At 38.8% G+C, this 23,184-nt stretch overlaps 1 protein-coding gene across 3 annotated transcripts; it reads left to right on the top strand.

The window, feature by feature from the left end:
• The first annotated feature begins 492 nt into the window (after nt 1–492).
• Nucleotides 493–21,609, top strand: LOC127803629 (polypyrimidine tract-binding protein homolog 1-like). 3 transcript variants are annotated; one of them, XM_052340022.1, is made up of 11 exons: nt 810–926; nt 2,790–2,923; nt 3,157–3,366; nt 9,286–9,348; nt 9,443–9,516; nt 9,646–9,741; nt 11,068–11,125; nt 11,212–11,316; nt 11,403–11,484; nt 20,533–20,645; nt 20,855–21,609. In XM_052340022.1, the coding sequence occupies exons 2-11, from the start codon at nt 2,921–2,923 to the stop codon at nt 21,290–21,292; spliced, it is 1,242 nt and encodes a 413-aa protein (XP_052195982.1). In that variant the 5' UTR covers nt 810–926; nt 2,790–2,920; the 3' UTR covers nt 21,293–21,609. The 3 variants fall into 3 exon arrangements, with proteins under 3 accessions (XP_052195980.1, XP_052195981.1, XP_052195982.1); XM_052340020.1 differs by lacking the exon at nt 2,790–2,923 and having other exon boundaries at nt 493–926; XM_052340021.1 differs by lacking the exons at nt 2,790–2,923; nt 9,646–9,741 and having other exon boundaries at nt 493–926.
• The last annotated feature ends 1,575 nt before the right edge of the window (nt 21,610–23,184 follow it).

Below are 23,184 nucleotides of genomic sequence, written 5' to 3'. Positions count from 1 at the left end.
TCACATTAATTATTGCATAAACTTGCTTTCGAGAATTAAATTTATCACATCAACAATAGTGCTTCAAACGTGCTTGACGGTGAAATTGCAAGTCAATGTGGAGTTGAGTTTTAAAATAGATAGATAAATAATTTTAAAATTCACTAAAACTCTCTCAAATATCAATTTCAGTGGAGAAAAATTGAGTTAATTAATGATCAAGTTGAAAAAAAATAAGAAAATAAAAATTTAATTACTAATCTCAAGTGAAATCTTTAAAAAAAATTAAAACAAAAACAATAAATCAAGTAATGCTATTTTTTATTTTTAAAAATAAAAAAAGAAAAGTATAGATATTTTTATTGATGAAAATATAAATATATATATATATATGTATATCATGCTTTTACAAAATTTGAAATCATGGCAAATAAAATAGGGAAATGGACTAACAAAGGAAAATGATGGCCTCACGGCTCACACACACGCGCGCGCATATATATAGCACCAGGTGTGGCTTGCAACGAGAGGGGTAGCGCGCATTGGCAAAGCGGTTTAGAGCGAGGGAGGGAGAGAGCAACTCGACCTAAAATTGCTCAGAGGAAACTAGTGATGTAGGTATCTGTAGATGATGACCGGCCACAACCTCTAGCTTAACTGGCCGAATCCAACCCCAACCAAAGCCCTAGCTGATCCTTAGTGCTGATTGCACTGATTTGGTCCCTCTCGAACTGTAACAAGTGTATAAACCCTTCAATTGACCGATGTCGACGTCGGGGCAGCACCAGTTCCGGTATACGCAGACGCCGTCGAAGGTCCTGCACATGCGAAACCTGCCGTGGGAGTGCATCGAAGAGGAGCTCGTCGAGCTCTGCAAGCCCTTCGGCAAGATAATCAATACCAAGTGCAATGTCGGCGCTAATCGCAACCAGGCCTTCGTTGAATTCGTGAGTGTTACTGCTTGTCTCGGCTTTTCGTGTATGCTGCTCTGAATTTGTTGCGAACTAGGGTTTTTCATACGCACATGCAACTACAGAACCTATTTGATCTGTATTCGTGTACGTAGTCACTAAGTAATGTATAGCATATATAGTGGTTTCCGCTCCTGTTGTCCCGGCCGAGTTGCGTTTACCCGAATGATCCAAGAAACAAGAACACTTAAGATGAGTGACGAGTCTGATACTTTAACACTCACCATCAACCGACACTCACACCCCACTACTTGCAACATATTTCTTGGTTATATTAGTGTCATAGTGGATCTTTGTTGATGGTGGTTTATTCTGTGATGTAGAACCAGAACAGGGTGGAAGAATATAATGCGGGAAGGGAATAAGAATGAAATCTCCGGTATTCAATTGGTGTAGGACCATAGAATCTGAGAGGGGAAAGAAACGGAAGGATAGAAGAAGGCAGGCAAGGCAAGATAGATGCATGCTAGGTTCAGAAGTTGCATGGAAGTGGGAGAGGGAATGGAAACAAGACACGAGACACGTGGAAATGCTATTGCCTAAAATAGTAGGAAGTAAAACGTTAAAGAAATGCTATATAAAAAATATATATAAATATGTAATAATCTAATTATATTAATATAATCAGAAAAGATTATTTCTCATTTAACAAAAAAGATTATTTCATCAATTCTAGCATGAATTAACTTTAAGAATACCAGTAACCATAATATTTCTAAATAATGTCTATAAAGTACAATATAAAAACACCATCACTTTAGCTCATTAGGTTTTTAATTTTCCAAAGAGACCTATTTTTTATTTTCAAGAATTACAAAGAACCTAGAAACGTTTCTCGGAAGTTTCCCTGGAGTTTCCAAAACGTTCCTACAACTTCCAAAAAGTTTCCCTGTTTGAAACGTGTCCGAGATGGGAATGCTACTTTTTTGAGGTTTTCATGCTTCTCATGTGGAACACGACAGTGAGAAAATTGGAAGAATTGAAAAAGAGAAGAAGAATAATAGGGGAGCACATAAGAAGAAATTGGAAGGAGAGATTGTAGAGAAACTGGAAACAACCAAGATAGAGTAGAGAATTTAGAGGGAGAAAAACATCTGGTAGTCTTTATTCTGTTACCAGTCAATATAGGCCTGATCAGTCTTTGTAAAAACAATCATAATCCTATTAATCTGAAAAAAGAAAATATCCCCAAATTTAGCTCAACCGCAAAAGAAAATAATATACCTAAAAATCCCTTATTATAGGCGCTAATAAAATTATAATTGATGATCATGATCTCTGTCGCCCTTAAGATAATCAACATATTTTTTATCTTGTTTTGCACATTTAAGACAATAATTTGCAATGAATGTTACTATTTAAATGACCCAGAAAAAAGTAGTGCTGGGGTTCATGTAATGTCTGCCTGACACTAGCACGGATATGAGAAAAGGCTTAATAGGACACACTTCCCCTGATTGTTCTATAAATTCTTTTTAACAATAGAAACACAACTGAAGTTGAGAGACATTGTATTCAACCTGAAACAATTAAATTCAAGTTGATAGACCTTTCAATATATTCATATCTTGTCTGATAAGTTGTTGATAAAACAATTGAATGAGGTAGCAGAAGGTTAGTGCAAATTGATGTGACGATATGTCATACTTATGCAAAGAGATGAGGAATTTGAGTTGTCAAAATTCTCAATATGAAGACCTTTTACTGATTTGGCATCTGATAGCATATTTTTGTTGATAAATACTAGTTGAAGTAAAAAAAGAGAAAGTGTTGTTTTCATACGAACAAAGAACTGTATTTCTTTTTCTTCTTTATGCCTTTATAGTTTTCATGGTACAGGTACAATCTGAGTTCTGGAAGTGATTTTATGGGAATATAGAAGTCTGCGATAGCTGTGACTCGTAGGTTCTATGGGTCTGAGACTATAAGTAACAAAACTCAGCCTTACCATTTTCTGATGGGATTAAGTTATGGTAATGGTTCTCAAAACTAAGGCTGATCGTCAATTTGGTCACTGTATGTGGACTTCATACGCTAATTAACATTGGCTGTACCTTTTTACTGGATCATCAAATGTGCCTAAACGTACTATATTCTTTATTTTTTATTATGCATGTTCGTTCATTTTTGTCTAGGTGTTTTCCTTTTATTTGGAGGAAGTTCTGTTTGTAGTGATATTTGATTTTATTTTCTTCCCTTATTGCAGGCAGACCTAAACCAAGCAATTAATATGGTTACATATTTTGCTTCATCTTCTGAGCCAGCGCTAATTCGTGGAAAAAATGTTTACATTCAATATTCTAATAGAAATGAAATTGTCAATAACAAAAGTCCAGGGGATACTCCGGGAAATGTCTTGCTGGTAACTATTGAGGGAGTAGGAGCTGGAGATGTCAGCATTGATGTTATTCACTTGGTAATTTTGTTTTCCATAATATATTACCTTGCAGATTGATTTCTATCTGACATTGCAGAATCCTTGATTTGGAAAAGCCTGTACTTGTGAACTAGTTACCTTTTCCTTATTTTGTGCGTTCAATTGTAAAACGCCTGATATAGTTAGTGTTTGGGAAGGGGAACATTAAGCGAACAACCAATTCACTTTACTGAACTGGGAAATGTCTTTTTTGCTTTGTTAAACTCCTTCTATCTTTGTGATCTTATTAACAGTTAAGGGGAAAATGCCACTTCTGGTACTATGTTTTTCAAATTGGCATTAATACCTGGTTGAATAGTTCATGGATTACTTTAGGTCGGGAAATAAGGAGCATGTTTACAGATTTATAAGATTTATGATTTGCTGTTCTTTTGCTATACAGTTATTTGGTTTGTTTTCTGTTGTATTATCTGTTAGTGGGCTGAAGTTATGGCCCTCAAGTTGTGTTTTGTGTTCAGATTAGTAGTTGGGTAGTGGATCCTTAATTTAAGGAAGTGGGGAGTGCTTCTCCTAAACTGTATATATATTGAGTTATAGGCTGGAAATAAAGTTAAGCTTTTCCTTGCCAATTCATAACATGGTATCAGAGCCATAAAGGTGTCCGATTTCCGAAGAAACCAACATCTCAATCCGAGACCTTAAGCCTAGCTATCTTGTGACCCAAGAAGTTCAAGTGCAGTTCATTTGGGAGCTATGTCTACCTCAACCAAAGTAAGTGGTGCCTTTGAATCACCAATTACAACCACTGTTTGTGGGGGAGAATAAAAGTAATCCATCTACTGGAGAATTGCAGAATATCCAGGCAGTCTATAGGTTGAATGGTAAGAACTATTTGAAGTGGTCTCAATTGGTTAGGACTTTTTTGAAAGGGAGAGACAAATTGAGCTATCTACTCAGTACTGGGCCTAAGCAAGGAGATCCTACTTTCGAAGCTTGGGATGAAGAGGATTCTATGGTAATGTCTAGGCTATGGAATTCTATGCTTCCTGAGATAAGTGATACTGTTATGTTTCTAGGTACTACTAAAGAAATTTGGGATGCAATCAAACAAACTTATTCCAAAGTTCAAGATGTAGCCCAAATTTATGAGATCAATACAAACATCTCAGCAACCAAACAAGAAAATCGTTCAATCATTGAGTATTCTTATCTCCTACAAACTCTATGGCAGGAAATGGATCATTATCAGTGTATCAAAATGAAATGTAGTGAGGATGCTGCCTTACTTAAAAGGTTTGTTGGTAAAGAAAGGATTTATGAATTCCTTGCTGGCCTAAATATTGATTTTGATGCAGTGAGAGTCCAGATACTAGGAAAATAGGATTTACCATCTCTAAATGAGACTATAGCCATTGTCCGAGCTAAGGAAGGAAGGAGAGGAATCATGCTTGAGACTCATACAGTGGAAAACTCAGCACTAATGACAAGAAAGAACCAGCATTCTAGTGCAGAATATCAAGGAAGTGAGACTAAAAAACCTATAGATGTGTCACGATCAAACAAATATCTCCTATGGTGCACCTATTGTAAGAAGCGTAAACATACTATGGATAAGTGCAGGAAGTTACATGGGAAACCAAAGCTGAAGGTAAAGCACCAATTAAGCAGAAGAGGTAGGAGCATGCCTATGTGGCTAACACACAATAGGTGGGGGAATTAGAGCATTCAAAACCGGTGATTGTTTAGTTCAACAAGGAAGAAATCTCTAAATTGAAGCAACTGATTGGATCCCTAGAGAAATCTACTGGTTTAGGTACCTGTACCCTAATCTCTTAAGCTATTTCCTCCTTTTCTTATGCACTAAATGCCACATGTACTGCTTTCTCAAATTCTTGGATTATTAACTCAGGTGCCACCGATCATATGACTTGTTCTTCTCACAAATGTGTCCTATAGTCCCTGTCCTAGCAATCGAAAAATTACCATTGCTGATGGTATAACTACCACAATAGCAGATCAAGGAAATGTTTATGTCAATGAACATCTTACCTTAAAAAATGCCCTACATGTACCTAAACTTTTCACTAACCTTGTTTCAATCCAAAAACTTACTTCAGATTCTAATTGTAGAGTGGTTTTTCTTCCCTTATATTGTGAAATTCAGGAGCAGGACACGAGGAAGATGATTGGGCTTGCTAAAGAGAAGGAAGGTCTCTATTTTCTTGAGGAACAAAGTAGTGGACAGGAACCTAGGCTAGCCAAAAAATCTCCTATGACATGTATGACAAAATCCTCTCAATCTCACAAAGAGAAGATTTGGTTACAACATTTTCGTTTTGGTCATCCTTCTTTTAATGTTCTGAAAATTATGTAACTTTTATTGTTCAAAGAATTAAATGAATTAGACTTCCAATGTGACACGTGAATTTGCAAAACATAGAAGGACCTCATTTCCAATGAATGTTAAAAGAAGTCCTTCTCCATTTACACTCAATTCACAATGACATTTGGGGTCCATCTTCTATTCATAATATCATTGGAACTCGGTAGTTTGTGTCATTTATTGATGATTGTACTAGAATCACTTGGACTTATCTTTTAAAGAACAAATCAGATGTCAGTTCTATAGTCCTTATTTTCTATAATCTGATCTAAACTCAGTTCAACGTTGTTATCAAAAGCGTCAGATCAAACAATGCTAAGGGCTACTTTAATCAGGTTCTTACTTCCTACTTCCAAGAAAAATGCATAGTTCATGAATCCTCATGTGTTAACACCCCACAACAAAATGGGGTGGTCGAAAGAAAGAATGGATATCATCTAAATATCAGTAGAGCCCTTTTATTTCAAGGGAATGTTCCAAAACAATAGTTTGGGGGGGTTGGGGGAGGAAGGGAGGCTATCTTGACTGCTACTCATCTTATAAATCGACTACCACCAAGAAAACTAAGTCCTAAAAGTCCTGTTCAACTACTGTCTCAATTCTTTCCACAAGCTTCAATCTCTAGTGGTCTCATACCTAGAGTATTTGGGTGTGTAGCATTTGTTTATCAACACTCTCAACAAAGGGGAAAACTAGATCCTTGGGCTCTTAGATGTATTTTTGTGGGGTATTTGTCTACTCAAAAAAGGTATAAGTGTTTTCATCCTCCAACCAATTTTTTTTTTTTTTTTGTATCAATGAATGTTACATTTGCTGAACAAACTAAGTATTTTGTTCGAGGGAGATCTCAATAAGTGAGGTCGGATAGAAATTTGTTTTTCCCTGAGTTTCCTTCTTTCTTGCCTTCTCCTGTACAACACTTCCAACCTACTGTTTCATCCATACAATCAACATCTAATTCTTAGTCCAAGCCTCAAGAACAAACAAAAATGTTAATTCAAGAGGTTGGACCTCGTTCACGTTAAGTTTACTCAAGAAGGAAGAGACCTACTACTCATTCAACACCTGTTCAAGTATCTAAATCAGCTCCTAAACCTGACATTGAGCAAGCTGAGGTAACTACTTCTACTACCATCTACCCTAATGAAGTTGAACATGTTTCTGATTTGCCTAATTCAACTGATATTAACCTACCTATTGCCACTCGCAAAGGGACCAGAACATGTACACAACACCCCATGCACTTATTCATGTCCTATAAGCACTTGTCTCCCGGTCACAAAATCTTTCTCACCAACATTAGCTCAATTCCTATTCCAAAAATAGTATTTGAGGCATTAAACAATGAGAATTGGAGAGAAGCCATGAGGGTAGAGATGCAGACACTTGAAAAGAACAAGACATGGGATCTAGTAACATTCCCTAAAGGAAAGAAACCAATAGAGTGTAGATGGATATTCACTATTAAGTACAACTTAGATGGGTTATTAGAAAGGTACAAAGCAAGGTTGGTTGCTAAGGGTTATACTCAAACATATGGTGTGGATTACCTTGAAACTTTTGCTCACGTTGCAAAAATGAATACCATAAGGATATTGGTATCCCTAGCTGCTAATTTTAGTTGGAAATTACAACAATATTATGTAAAAAATGCCTTTTTACATGGAGATCTAAAGGAAGAAATTTATATGGAGGTTCCACCGGGAGTGAGTCAAACAAAGGCAAAAGATGTGGTATGTAAGTTAAACAAATCCCTTTATGGGTTGAAGCAATTTCCAAGAGCTTGGTTTGGAAAATTTACCAAAGCCATGCTTAAATTGGGATACAAACAAAGCCAAGGAGATCATACACTATTTTTAAGGAATTCAGTTGCTAGAAAAATCACTATTTTGCTAGTTTATGTGGATGATATCATAATGACAAGAGATGATTTGGAGGGAATGGAAAGCCTAAAGCAGTGTTTAGTAAAGGAATTCGAAATTAAGGAGTTGGGTAGGCTGAAGTACTTCTTGGGTATAGAAGTAGCTCATGCTCAGCAGGGTATTTTTTATTACAACAAAAATTTATTCTAGATCTATTAACAAAGATTGGTATGCTAAGATGTAGGCTAGCTAAGACACCTATTGAGCCTAACCATAAGCTAGGTAACAATCCAGATGATGCAGCAATAGGTAAAGGTCTTTTCCAAAGATTAGTTGGGAGACTCATTTATCTGGCAGATACACGGTCGGACATAGCTTATGCTATGGGAGTGGTTAGCCAATTTATGCACAATCCTAATGAAATTCACCTAAAGGCTGTACACTGAATTTTGCATTATCTAAAGGGCACACCAGGTAAAGGAATCCTATTCAAAAGAGGACAAGAATTGACCCTTGAAACCTATATGGATGTTGATTATGCAGGATCAATGGTTGATAAGAGATTAACATCCAGATATTGTACTTTTCTAGGGGGAAAAATATTGTTACTTGAAGGAATAAGAAGCAGAATGTGGTGTCAAGATCAAGTGTAGAGGCTAAATTCAAGTCTATGGCACTTGGGATTTGTGAATTACTATGGATTAAAATAGTTCTAGAAGATCTTAAGGTCAAATGGAAGGATCCTATAAAGCTGTATTGTGATAACAAATCAGCTATTAATATTGCACACAATCTGGTGCAGCATGATCGTACTAAACATGTGGAAGTTGACAGACACTTATAAAAAAAGGCTGGAAAATGGTCTAATTTGTACTCTATTTGCACCTACAAGAAGTCAGCTGGCAGATCTACTTACCAAAGGTCTTCCTGGGACAGCCTTTCAAAAGCTAACTAACAAGCTGGAGAATGGATGATTTTCTGAGGGGGAGTGTCAGGAAATAAGGAGCATGTTTACAGATTTATAAGATTTATGATTTGCTGTTTTCTTGTTGTACAGTTATTTGGTTTGTTTTATTTGGTATTATCCATTAGTGGGCTGAAGTTATGGCCCTCAAGTTGTGTTTTGTGTTCAGATTATTAGTTGGGTAGTGGATCCTTAATTTAAGGAAGTGGGGAGTGCTTCTCCTAAACTGTATATATATTGAGTTATAGGCTGGAAATAAAGTTAAGCTTTTCCTTGCCAATTCATAACACTTTCATGCTTTTCTTTCTTCCCCCCCACCCCCACCTTCATTCTCATTATTTTTTAAGCTATTCTTTGCGTAACTAGTTTGGGGTAGTTTTTCTTTTTACCTTTTTTTTGTGGCATTAAACAAAGTTGTGATGCCACTTTATCTTGGCTCATTCTTAGTAGCACCCTGATTAAAATTATTTGTCAGCTTTTTCTGAAATCAGTTAAAGTCTCAGATGATGATGGTTCTCATTTAGATTCTTTTGATGGAGACAATCTGGATATATTATCTTGTGCATTGTACTCTTCTCTGAGGTCTATGTTCTCGCATACAGATGCAGGTGTTATTCTACACTTGTCTGACTGATGATTTTTTCTTCCTACATAGTTGTAGCTAAGATGGTTTCAATGGTGAAACATTTGTTTCTTCCTACATTTTTTCTCTGGTAATATGCTTTGGCCTGATTGAAATTTTGTTTCAGGTGTTCTCAGCTTTTGGATTTGTGCACAAGATTGCTACTTTTGAGAAGGCTGCAGGTTTTCAGGTATGATGCTGTGAAGTATATTTTTAATTCTTTCTTTCACTGAATTTGGCTTTCTGTTCTCTTCTAATTTTATTATGTTGCTGCATGTTGGAAGGCATTGATCCAATATACTGATGTTCAGACTGCGGCTTCAGCAAGGGAGGCATTGGATGGAAGAAGCATACCCAGGCATGCTCCTATTTCTCCCTCCATTGATCCAATATAGTTATCTTTCTTTTCTTTTTTTTCCAACTTTTCATAGTTTGTCATTGGGAGTTCTCACTTTGGTGGATCTGCTTGGCACTGAACAAATTTCAGGTACTTGCTTCCAGACCATGTTGGTTTAACCCAGTTGCGCATCTCATACTCTGCCCATACAGACCTGAATATTAAGTACCAATCTCATCGGAGTAGGTAATAGCAACAGTCTTGATTTTTCTTATTCCCTATTTAGCTACACTACCTGTACCCTCTGTCACCATTATGATTCTGTGATTTTGGTTTTCAACTTGAGGTCTCCATGGTTGAGGTGTGTGGTTTTTCTCATCTGGGGGTTAGTGAGGCTTGGCAGCTAGAACAAAGATGTCTTTTAATGCCTCTTAGCAATTTTCTTCATCTTTTTTGTTTTTTTCCTTATCACTGTAATTTTATTGCAGTTGAAATGTCAAAGTTCCGTAATTATATTAAATGAACGGACTGAACCAATCTAATCTATTGTTGTATTCATTGATTTATCTGCAAACGGCAAATTAGGTGCTTGACAATGTTCAGTCACTCTATACAATTTCTGTTGTTCTTCTTGTTCTGTGTTTGTTTCATCATAGTTTATGGTTTTGAATCTTCTGATTAAACTTTTTTGATGTTCTAAAAGTAGTTCTTTTGGCTTTATTGTACGGGGTTCACCCCCTTAAAGCAATTCTTTTACCTTTTTCTTTATTATATAAGGGGAAAAATTTGTCTGCAGCCTTTGTTATAGGAATTTTCAGTTCCTAAATCAGGTTTTAAAGTAATTTTATGATCAGTTCAGGTGCAAAACAGTTTGTGCATTTTGAGATGTGATCCCTTGATGTCAAAAACCTTGCTTCCTGTCTTCTGTGCCAATCTCATTCTACATAACATCAGCTTTATTTTTTGTGTGTATTCTAGCTTGGACATTCTTATGCGGGTTGCTATTTCAGTGTCTTAAGCTTTAAATTTTCATTATCATCATTGATATCTACCCACAATGGCAGAGCCATTTGTCATTTTTTTCATTTTAGACTTGATTAGTTGTCTAACATTTTAAACATATTTGTTCAGGCACAAGAACTCAAGTTGAATGACATCGAGACTTCTCTGTTGTCAAATCTGTTTGCTTAACATTTTTTCCTTTGAAACTTAATAATTCATTGTTTCTCCCTCTTAATTTTTACTGTTTTATTCAACTTTCCATATGAAGATGGTGTTGGAACTTTATTTGATTATTCTCTTGCTAGAAGGTTTCTTCTAGAAGGGTATCCAACATAAAATTTTGCCACAATATTTTTTTTTTGCATGGATTTCTGTGTGAATTTTAAAAGTCAATTTGACATTATGAATGCCATGTCACGGACCTTAACTTGGTTAGAATAAGGTAGTTCATGATGATATGATGCCTACTTTCAGGAGCATAAATTCACCCATTATTTTGCATCTAATGGGTTATTACATTGTTTCTGAAAATGACTCCTGATACATGGAATTTATTACTTTATCTAATAGGGATTACACAAACCCATATCTTCCTGTTAACCCGACTGCTATTGAGGGTTTTGTTCAGGTATGATTTCTCATTTTGGATGTTCGACTGAGTCAGGGAAATGAATCAAATGATTAAGAGCATATACTAACTAGCAGAACATGCAGCCTACTGTAGGTCTTGATGTAAAGAGAATGGAACCTGAGGGTAATGTGCTTCTTGCATCTATTGAGAATATGCAATATGCTGTCACAGTGGATGTTCTTCACACGGTGATGAAATTTGCTCACAATATTTTCCATGTGAAGTTAATTTATATTGGTGTGCTCTACTGATATCATTCTGTTTGTCATTCTAGGTGTTTTCTGCATTTGGCACTGTTCATAAAATTGCCATATTTGAGAAGAATGGGGGAACACAAGCACTGATTCAGTATCCTGGTAGGTCTCTGAGTATGGAATCATTGTACTAGCATTTGTACAGAGCATGTTAGCATTTGTTCCACACCAAGACCAAGTATCCTTATAAAATGTTCTTTCTCTGTTTTTTTTTTTTGCTAATAATGTGCTTTCTCTTCTGACTTTATATGAATATTCTTTGATGTCATTCTTATACATATTTCATCTAGTTGCACATTATGTTCGTGACACATCTAAGTCCCATACTAACTTTTTATCCTTGAAACAATTCTAGTTCTATTTCCCATACTAACTTTTTCTGTAGTGTTCTTTTGATAACCACACATACTATAGTTAACCTATTTTCTGAGTCGCATATTTGACTAACTATTCTTATATTTAGGAGAAAAGATTATTAAACTCACTTAATCTACATTTAAAGTTAGTTAGATATCCATTTCTATTCCCAAAATTAGTGTTTCCAATTATGAGATTATAGGCCATTGCAAAATCCAGGATTGCCCCCAGCATTATTCCTATTTCCAGATCAATATTAACCATGTGTTGTGACCCTAGGGTTTCAACAGAGAAATTAGGGCCAATTGTAGGAAGAATTAGGGAAGAATTGGAGAAAGAGTGGGGAAAATGGAAGAGAAGGAGAGGGAGAATTAGAGAGAATCAAAAGGGAAAGATAGGAAGAGAGGCTGAAGGGAAGAGAAGACAAGTCCGAGAGGGAGAGAGAGAGTTTGGGAGAGAGGAGAACAAATGTTTCAATTCATATTTTCCATATCCCCACAACAACAGCCTAGTAGCTTAATATAGCTACCACCACAGCTTACAATCAGCCTATTGGTTATTCCTCTAACAATATTAACAGCTCCTCTAAACCACCTAACTGTCATTTAACAGCCTGTTGTTACAACCAACTAACTGTTAACCCTACTGTCTACTATTACAACCATCCATACTAACTATCTAACTACATTAGGGTCCTGACACCATGTACCATTCTTATATGCTTAAAATTTGTTCTTACATGGGCCTTAAATTCCCTTTCTATAATTACTTGTTCTTTTGAGGTATTCTTCACATTAACCCATCAGTATCCACCCTAAATTCCGTCTTAGTTTATCTTATCCAATCTGAGGAAAGCAACCACTATTACACTAATACCAAGTCCTCCCTAATATAACATTTTATTTTTCCTTATAAATATTGTTGCTCGATTAGTTCTAGTAACATTCTTCTATCTCTTTTTCTTGTTACTTTTACTTGTAATGTCTTAGGGAGAAATTCAAAAAGATGGAGAAATTCACGAGGATGTCACACATAGAATTAAGGCAGGTTAGCTAAAATGAAGAAATGCATCAGGGGTGTTATGTGATGGTAAAATCCCATTAAAATTGAAAGGAAAATTCTATAGGACAGCTATAAGATCAGTTTTGTTGTACGGCTTAGAATGTTGGGCAGTCAAATACCAATATGAGCAAAAGACGAGTGTAGCGGAGCATGAGGATGTTAAGATGGATGTGCGGCCATACAAGAAAAGATAAAATTAGAAATGAAGTTATTCGTAATAAGATAGGAGTAGTACCAATAGAGGAGAAGATGAGAGAGATTAGACTAAGATGGTTTGGTCATGTGAGAAGGAGACCAAGAGACGCTCCTGTGAGGAGAGTTGATGAAATAGAACAACTAATCAAAAAAAGAGGTAGAGGCAGACCTAAGAAAACTTTGAGGGAGACATTAAAGTTTAATATGAAGTGTATGGATCTCAATGAAGATATGACAAAAGATAGAAATACATGGAAGTCTAGAATTCATGTAGCCGACCCCACATAGTGGAATAAAGGCTGGATATGTTGTTGTTGTTGTTGTTGTTATTGTCTTATTTGAAATATTTATGTGATATTATGCTTTATGCCCGACCCTTTCCACTTTATGTAGTATTTTCTTAAATCTACTGGTTTTGCCCCTATGTGCTTATTTTCTTGGCAACACTATGCTCATGTTCCTTCTAATTGAAGTGTTTGTTATCACTGTACCCTTTCTGTTAACTAGTTTTATACTCCCAAGCTAAGCATGTTATTCTTCTTTAATTGCACCTAGACATGGTACAGGAACTGTTGGGCTCATTTATCTCTGTTGTGTTAAGACCCAGGGCATAATTGTAATAACAGTGGGTAGTTGTGGGAGCTAACACCTACTAAAGAGGCTGTTGTAAAGGAGGAATCAGTTTTTGATGAAATAACAAACTCTCCCGCCCTCTTCATTTCTCTCTCTCTCTCTCTCTCCCTTTTATCTCTCTTTCTTTCTTTTTTGGTATTGCTGTTTTAGAAAGAAATTCCGAATTTTTGCTATTGTCAAACCCTAAGTCAAGGGCTTGACAATTTGGTATCAGAGCAGGTGGATCCTTGGTGGCTCTCCAGTGAGAAAATCTTGGGTGGAAGACAAACGCACGGCATAGCGGAAGGTACTCGTCTCAAACAGATGGAGGCGCGTATGGAGTCCTTAGAGGCGAGCGTGGCACGCGTACAAGAGGACGCGACGTCCAACAAGGAAGATGTCGCAGCCATCCGTGACGGCATCAAAGAGCTAGAACGAGGCCAAGAACGAGCAGATTTTTACGGCCAAAAGATCGACAGTATGTTCACTATGCTGTCGGCGTTGCCACAGTTTAAAGTGGCTGGAGAATTGCGTCCAAGATCGGGGACCGAGCCATTCTTGGAGAGGGATGGAATCTTGCCTAGGCCGGAGGGAATCAGGATGTTGGACGAGCGAGGAGTTTATGAACAGGAGTCACAAGGTAGAATACAGGCCATAGTCACCCGCCCGTACCAAGATGGGAGATTTCGATCTTTGAAGGGGAGAAGCTGAGGTGGTGGGTTCGCCGTTGTGAGCGGTTCTTTGAATTGTACCGTGTCGGGGAAGATCAGAAGGTGGTGATGGCAGCGGCATATCTCAACGATATTGCCGATGCATGGTATCAGAATTGGAAGCAAGGCAGAAGGGCCATGGGTGTCGTGGAGAAACTTTGCGGAAGAATTGTGTGGCCGGTTCGGAGAAAAAAATATGACCGACACGGTAGAAGAATTTAACAAGCTGAGGCAACAAGGGTCGATAGAGGATTACTTAAGGAAGTTCGAGGAGTTGAGAGCGATGATCGGAATAGCCCATCCTAGCTTGTCAGAGACCTATTTTGTCTCAAGTTTTATCAGCGGTTTAAAGGATGATCTACGATCGGTGGTGAAAATGTTGGCGCCAGTAACAATAAAACAAGCAGCGGAGAAGGCCCGCTTGCAAGAATTGACGTGGGAAGCCGTATTCAAGAAGGGTAGGACGTGGAATCACGTAGGAGCACAACAAGGAAGGGGTATAAGTTTTCCTTCAGGGGAATATCCTAAGTCGACAATGGGAGTGGGTGGCCAAGGAGGACCCAGGAATAATAATAATTTGGGAAGTAATAAGAATTCAACAATGGAACAGAGGCAGCAGCTGGGTTTATGCTTCAAATGCGGCGAAAAATACGGGCTCGGACATCAATGCAGAAGATTGATGCTGAAGATGGAGGGGTCGGGCGAGGACGATGAGGCAGAGGAGGAGCTGTTGGAAGAAGTCGTAGAAGGGGATGGTATAGAACAAGAAGATTGCGAGGATGAAGGAGGCCAGATCTCTTTCCATGCCTTAAAAGGTGGTTCAGCTGGAAGGATTATTCAGGTGGGAAAGAAGAGACTCGCGGTGTTAATTGATAGTGGCAGCACTCATAGCTTTCTAAATAAAGCTATTGCTGTAGACCTCAATTGCAAGATGACAGAGACCGTTCCCCTATCGATGACAATAGCTAATGGTAATAAAATGTATAGTCACCACAAGTGCTGTAATTTCACTTGGGTCATTCAAGGAGTGGAGTTTATGGCAGACCTCAGGGTGCTGGAGTTAGGGGGATGTGACATAGTCTTAGGGGTCGATTGGATGAAGACAGTCAGCCCATTAACATTTGACTTTAATAAGCTGGAGGTGACGGTGGACGTGGAAGGAAGGAAGCTGACTTTAGTAGGAAATTTGGAACAAGGAGAATGCAAGCTGATTTCAGGAAAGAGATTGCAGAAATTGATACAGAAAAACAATGGACAAATCACCCATCTGTACTCTCTAAGAGGAGTGGAGGAGGAAGATCAAGTAACCAATGTAGAAGCTGAGTTGCAATTACTGATTAATGAGGTAACCCCTTGTGACAACTTGCACTTATTATTGACTGAATTTAAGGACTTATTCCTAGAACCTACATCCCTGCCACCCCAAAGACCTTTTGATCATTCCATACACATGCTGAACCTGTAAATGTCCGATCCTATCGGTATGCACCAATACAAAAGACTGAAATTGAGAAACAAGTCAAAGATATGTTGGCCCATTCTCTAATCCAACCAAGCCACAGTCCCAATGCCTCACTAGTACTACTTGTTAAGAAAAAGGATCGCACTTGGCGTTTCTATGTAGACTATAGACAGCTGAATTCCATCACCATTAAAAACAAATTTCCTATTCCCATCATTGAGGATTTGCTTGATGAACTCAAATGGTGCAGCCATTTTTTCGAAATTAGATCTTCGAGCAGGATATCATCAAATTAGGATGCTACCAGCCGACATACCTAAGACAGCATTCCGCACACATCAAGGCCTTTATGAATTCACGGTTATGCCTTTCGGCCTCACTAATGCCCCAGTCACATTTCAATCCCTAATGAACCACATATTCAGCCCTTATTTGAGGAACTTTATACTTGTTTTTTTTTTACGACATACTTGTCTACTGCCAGAATTTAGACCAGCACCTAGCCCACCTTCAGATAGCCTTTGAAGTCCTTAGGTTTAATCAATTATATGTCAAGTTGTCCAAGTGTACATTTGCCAAGGAGGTGGAATACCTAGGCCACATCATTTGGGAAGGGGGAGTCAACACTGACCCAAGGAAGACAGAAGCAATGGTAAGTTGGCCAAGACCTGCTACCAGTGTTCTAAAAATCGGCCTAGGTGGCCGCCCCGAAATTGCCCTAGTCGGGCCTCCTAGGCGCCGGCCCGAGTAATCGGCCGGCTTGGGTGCCTAGGCGGCCCAGGCGACGCCTAGTCGGCCTGCGCGCCTTGGCACCCAACTCGTTGGCTCAGCCATTTTTAGGGTTTTTTTTGCTAAATCATTAAATCGAACCTCTCAACATCTCCCTATTTCTCTCTTCTCACCTGAACGCTGTCGCCGCCTCAACGCTGTCGCCTCAACACCGCCAAGCTTCATCGGCCCGCCAGTAGCTCACCGCTGTCGCTGCGTCCAGCTCGATCCTCGCCGCCAAGCTTCATCGTCACCGCCTCTTATCTGTCGCATCCTCGTCGTCCTCAGCGTCATCGTCGCCACCCCCATCCTCGCCGTCGAGCTCCATCTCCGCTGCGGCAAGCTCCATCTGTCATAACCTTTCTCTCTTTCTCTCTCTCGTCTCCCCGTCTCTCTGTGTGGTTATTGGGGCATTTGCACCGTTTTTGTTTTTTGTTTTTATTTTATTTTATTTTTCTTTTCTATTTAATATTTATATATAATTATAGATTTATATTTAGTTTTATTATTAATTATATATATTCTATAATATTTCCAAAAAATCCACTTAGCTGTTTGCTTATAGTATTATTGTATGACTAATTAAAATGTTATTTATTAATTACAATAATTTATTTCTCATGCTTAATTCTATATATTATTGGTTTATGTTGCATTATTAATATTTTTCAACTTTGATTTAGTTAAAAATAATATCAAATTATATCACAAAGTTTAAAAAATAAAAAAAATAGCAGTTTTCTTAAGCGCCGCCTAGGCCCCGCCTAGGCGCTCTAGGCGCTAGGCCCCAGCCTGGCGCTCGACTAGCGCCTAGCGCCTTTTAGAACACTGCCTGCTACTGTTAAAGAATTGAGAGGGTTTTTGGGACTGACGGGATATTACAGAAAATTCGTTCAAAATTATGGAGTAATCAGTCGGCCTTTAACAGAATTGTTACATAAAGATAATTTCCATTGGAATCCTAGAGCGGAGGCAGCTTTTGGAGCCCTTAAAAAGGCCATGACTCAATCTCCAGTGTTGGCATTACCAGATTTTTCGAAAACCTTTGTGGTGGAAATTGATGCTTGCGACAGTGGGGTGGGGGCAGTGCTGATGCAAGAAGGGCGGCCATTGGCTTACATTAGTCAAGGGTTGGCTCCCAGACATTTGGGGTTGAGTGTATATGACAAGGAGTTAATTATAGTGTTGGTGGCAGTGGATAAATGGTGGCATTACTTGGAAAACAACCCATTTATAATTCGCACTGACCGTGAGAGTCTACAATTCTTAAGCCAACAAAGACTGCACACCCAATTGCAAAGAAAAGGGGTATCGAAGCTCTTAGGAATGGACTACACAATTCAATACCGAAAAGGAAAGGATAATTTGGTAGCGGATGCACTATCAAGAAGAGACGAAACAGGATCTTGTAAAGCTGTCATAGCTGTAACTTCGGAGTGGATTAAAGAGGTCGTGAGCAACTACGTCAACACAGCTTGGTTGCAGGAGTTGCTGCCCCAATTGGCTATCCATCCCCATAATCAAAAAGGTTATACACTAGCTAATGGAGTAATTCGCTACAAGGGCAGAATTGTGATTGGAAATGCTGAACAGTTAAAAACAAGAATATTGCAAGCCATGCATGATTCAGCAATAGGTGGACACTCAGGGGTGAGGGCAACGTATCATCGAATTAGAGGTTTTTTCTATTGGCCAGGGCTGAAAAGGGAAGTGGTAAGGTATGTAGCGTAGTGTGAAATCTGCCAACGTTGTAAACATGAAACAATGGCTGTGCCGGGATTGTTACAAGCCACTTCCCATACCGGAGCAAGCGTGGGAAGATATTTCGATGGATTTCATTGAAGGATTGCCTAAATCTGAGGGTAAAGATACAATTTTGGTCATTGTTGATAGATTGACTAAATTTGCCCACTTCATCAGTCTCACACTCCCTTTTTCAGCTTCTGAAGTGGCTAGACTATTCTTGGATTCAGTAGGGAAGTTCCATGGAATTCCTAAGAGGATGGTGTCGGATAGGGATAAAATATTTACAAGTTCCTTCTGGCAGAATTGTTTAAGAATATGGGAGTTGGGCTACACCTTTCCATTGCTTATCACCCGAAAACGGATGGGCAAACGGAACGAGTGAATCAATGTTTGGAAGGGTATCTTCGATGCATGTGTTTTGCAAGGCCTAGGAGCTGGCATAAGTGGTTATCTCTAGCCCAGTGGTGGTATAATTCAACCTATCACACAGCTATTAAACGCTCACCTTTTGAGGCCTTATTTGGATATTGTCCACCCCTACTACCAACTATTACGAGGACATCAGCTACTTTGGCTAATGTGGAGCAATACTTTCAAGAACGGAGGGAGGTTTTGGAGGAATTAAAGAGGGAGCTCAGGACAACTCGGAATCGGATGGAACAAACTGCTAACAAAAGGAGAAGTGCACGAACTCTGGCAGTAGGAGATCAAGTGTTCCTTAAGGTGAAGCGGTTTTTACAGCCTTCTATCACCAAGGGTTCGGTGTCTAAGTTTAGCCCAAAGTATTTTGGACCCTACACTATATTGGCTAAGGTCGGTGAGGTGGCATATAGGCTGCAATTACCAGTGGGAACTAAAATTCATCCGGTATTCCATGTGTCGTTACTAAAGAAAGCGGTCACTCCGTAGGTGACAGTCAACGACTCATTACCTAATTTGGAGGGCGAACCTAAAGTGGAAGTTAGTCCGCTGTTACCAACTATTGAAGAGAATGAAGTGGCAGTGGAACCCCAGGCTGTTGTGGACAAAAGGGTGATATATCAGGGCACAACCCCTATTACTCAAGTGTTAATTAGGTGGTCTCACTTACCTCCAGACCAGCCTACTTGGGAGTACTGACCAGATGTATTGAAGCAGTTTCCCTGTGTTATCAGTCTTCTATGACATTCTTGGGGACAAGAATTGATTCATGGGGAGGGGAATTTGTTAAGACCCAGGGCATAATTGTAATAACAGTGGGTAGTTGTGGGAGCTACAGCCTACTAAAGAGGCTGTTGTAAAGGAGGAATCAGTTTTTGATGAAATAACAAACTCTCCCGCCCTCTTCATCTCTCTCTCTCTCTCTCTCTCCCTTTATCTCTCTTTCTTTCTTTTCTGGTATTGCTGTTTTAGAAGGAAATTACTTTCGGAATTTCTGCCATTGTCAAACCCTAAGTCAAGGGCTTGACATGCTGTTAGGCACCTTGTGATACCCTCACCCACTTTCCACTGTACTTGAGGGGTACATGGTACTTGTTTAAGAGAAATACCCTAGCATTAACATGATTATTCTTAGGATCCATGTTCATAAAGGATCTAACAAATGCTAAAAACATTGTTGTTTGTTACCTAATGCAACTGTCTTTTTATCCATACTTGGGATTTGCAATGTGAAGATTGAACGTAAAACATGCACAGGCAGAGTTAATGTTCTAGCATGGACAAAGGAATAATAGGTGCAAAATCACCTTGTTTTTTATGTTAATATTGGCCCTTAATGCTTGGTGGTGAACACATCACCAAGGATGCTAAGTTGCAGACAGCTTTTTAAGTGTACACAAAATTAATAATATGTATTCTGTTTTGTGCGTCTAATGAGTGTGTCTGAGACGTGGCAGGCACAATGCTTTATTATGATATACATAACTTAGGGTTGAAAACTGATTGTGCTTATTTGGCTAGTTTTTGAAAAGTCACCCACTTTTTCTTTTCTTTGTTGTTCCATTGCTCTTATATTTCTCGATTCGGTAAAATTTCCAAATTTCCACTTTCCTATAGGTGTTAATAAACTGATAAACGACGAATTATTTAGTTTGTTAGTGTAAATACAAATAGTGGTAACATTTGCATAAGCCACGTCAATGATGAAGATACTGTATGCTTATTTAGGTATTATTATCTCCTTGTGCTTTTGATCTTTCATTTCAATTGATTTTTTTGACAGATTTTGTCATTGATCTATTATTGTTATATTTCTAGATGTCGCTATGGCTGCAGTTGCGAAAAATGCCCTAGAAGGACACTGCATATATGATGGTGGCTATTGCAAGCTTCATCTAACATACTCCCGTCATTCTGATCTCAATATAAAGGTATAAAATTTGCTCTGAGTTAAACATTCATGAAGAAAAATTGAGAGGCAAAAACTGTAAAAACTTGGTTAAAAGAAAATTGGGTCCATTATTGATTGCGATTGCAAACAGAATTTTTCTTCAATGTATGCTTCGTGACACTTAATTCACTTTTATTCCTCATGGGAATTTTTTCCTTGCATCTGATGAGCTAATTATATTGTTCCTAGGCATACAGTGACAAAAGTAGAGATTACACAGCTCCCGAATCAGGTTTGGTTGCAATACAGCAGGCGCCTGGTGCTACCACAGCAACACCTTGGCAGAATCCTCAGGCCTCTCCAATGTTCCCTCGGGGTGAGTTTCCTGCTGATGGTGCTGTACCTGCTCAAGCTCCCGGGAGTCAAGTGCCTTCATGGGATCCAAACATGGGGGCAGGCAGACCAACCTTTGTTTCAGTTCCAAACGCATTTCATGGGCAGATGTATCCACCGGCTTCAGCCCCTGACCATGTTACTGCAGCAACTCCTGCTGCTTCATTGCCGCCGGTGCAAATTGGACAAATGAGTCCTACTTTGCCTTCTTCAGGAGTATCTCAACGTGTGGGTCAGGCTAATGTGCGACCTGGTGGTTCTTTGCCTCCAGGTCAGCCTTCTTACTATCATTAATTGGTTGGTTAGTTGTACCATCTATAATGGCTCTCTCTCTCTCTCTCTCGGCCCAGAATGGTTTTGCAAGGGGAAAGAAAATTATTTGATTTGCAGTTACTAGAATCTAGTGTATCCCTAGCTTTGATAAATGACTTAATGGTGGTGCCGCCTTGTATTGTCAATGATTTAGCTCCAAATCTGGCACTAGAAACTCTTTCCTCCTTTTTCTGGCTTTTGGTTTGAAAGTTTACATTAAGTTTCTATACATTTTTTTGGGTCGTAAATTTTAGATTCTACATCTTTATATGATATTCAAGTTCCTTCAAATGATAAAATTAACTGGAGCTGGTATTTATCTTTTCTTGGTGCATGGATTTGGATTTGGAAAGAATTGAGCGTCCAATTGCATCTATGGCCCCAGGTCTGATGCTCTGTTAGTTTAGGCATTTCGAACAGTTCAACTTTATTTTGAATGGGGGCACAAGGTAAACCTTCTAGCCATGGACTGTTGTATGCTGTTGTCAGCTTTTAACTTTCAGGCTATCCGTACTCTTCTAGGTGTTAAAAGAGTAAGCCAGGATTGGTGTCCACAAGCTTGTTCTCCCTGTTGTTGTAATTTAATGGATGAAAATGAAGATGATTGAAATTAATTTTTTTCCTCCACAAGAAACATGATGCAGCAGGAGAGCAATTTTTTAAGCCAGAATTCGGTTAGTGTAGGTAAAAAAGATATTGATGGAGGTGGCTTTGATGATTAGAACATAAATGCGTGCGTTGCTGCAATAAGGGAGATACAAGGTGGGCATGGAAAATAAATGTGGGTGCAACCGTATGAAATGTACATTTCGGGGGAGCAGTTTTTCCATCATTGTCTAGGGGCTGGAGCTTGCTTCGCCCCGTCATAAATGTGCTTCTCAACAACAGATAAACATGGCGCCGCTCCTTTCCACAATTTCCCCTTGCTCCTTGGGACTATTTAGCAGCCATCTCCATCGCCACCGACAAGTCCACATTCTCCCGATAAGCCTAGGAGGGCTAAGCCCTACGGTACTGGTTTCTGAAGGCTTGACGACTCCACAAGGTTAAGCGAGCAGGCAAGAGGGGTCATAAATGGGAGCCCCTTGAGCTTGAAAACGGCCTCTCAATGGAATGGTTGAAATGGGGAAGGGTTTGGAGTTGGAGAGGAAAATGGTTGAAAGAGATTGTACGTTCAATCAGAATTAGGCTGTGATGTATGCCCTAATAAGTAGAGGGGTGGGCTCTCATCCTCAATAATATGTACCCAGGAGAGTGGTTCAGACTTCAGAGGTTGAGATGAAACCACAATAGTGCGGTTAGGCTCTGGTGTGGCCCACACACATGGACCTCAGAGTTCAGTAGTGGCCAGTGGGTTGGGAGGGTGGCATTGGGGTGGACTGTAGCCATGTGATCTCCCATGTGTTGGGTGGGTCTCAACCCATGTGTACATCACAGTGAAATATATTCCTTTAACCCTCCCCTACGGAACTCTCACTGTTTACTCGGGAGAAGAAATTGTTTTATGCATAATTTGGTCCATTTTTTTTCTTATGTTTAAAACATAATACATTGCATGCCCTTAAGAGGTTACATTATTTGTCATTTGAACCCAAGTTGAGCGGCTTATACATACATGCATACATACAAATTAGTAGGAGATAAACAGTTTCAATTATATACATTACATTTAATGAAAATCTAATTGCAAAATGACATGCACTTTTTTGTTTTCTTTTCTCCAAGTACATTTTCTTTCTTCTGTTCTCTCTTATTCTCTCCTATCAACAAGACTTCAAAATATCTAATATCTAGTATCATTATATAAAATTTTTACAAATAAAACAAATAATATTCTTGATCGAATACAATACTAGAATCGCGCAGCAAGAAAG

Source organism: Diospyros lotus, chromosome 6 (assembly GCF_014633365.1).
Source record: "Diospyros lotus cultivar Yz01 chromosome 6, ASM1463336v1, whole genome shotgun sequence".
NCBI classification, from domain to species: Eukaryota; Viridiplantae; Streptophyta; class Magnoliopsida; order Ericales; family Ebenaceae; genus Diospyros; species Diospyros lotus.
This window is presented reverse-complemented; position numbering and strand designations above follow the sequence as displayed.

Excerpts from the sequence above, each read along its gene's own strand:
- LOC127803629 (XM_052340020.1), top strand. The coding sequence starts at position 744 with ATGTCGACGTCGGGGCAGCACCAGTTCCGGTATACGCAGACGCCGTCG. Across the intron at positions 927-3,156 it reads ACCAGGCCTTCGTTGAATTC|GCAGACCTAAACCAAGCAAT; the intron begins GTGAGTGTTACT and ends CCCTTATTGCAG. Across the intron at positions 9,517-9,645 it reads GATGGAAGAAGCATACCCAG|GTACTTGCTTCCAGACCATG; the intron begins GCATGCTCCTAT and ends AACAAATTTCAG.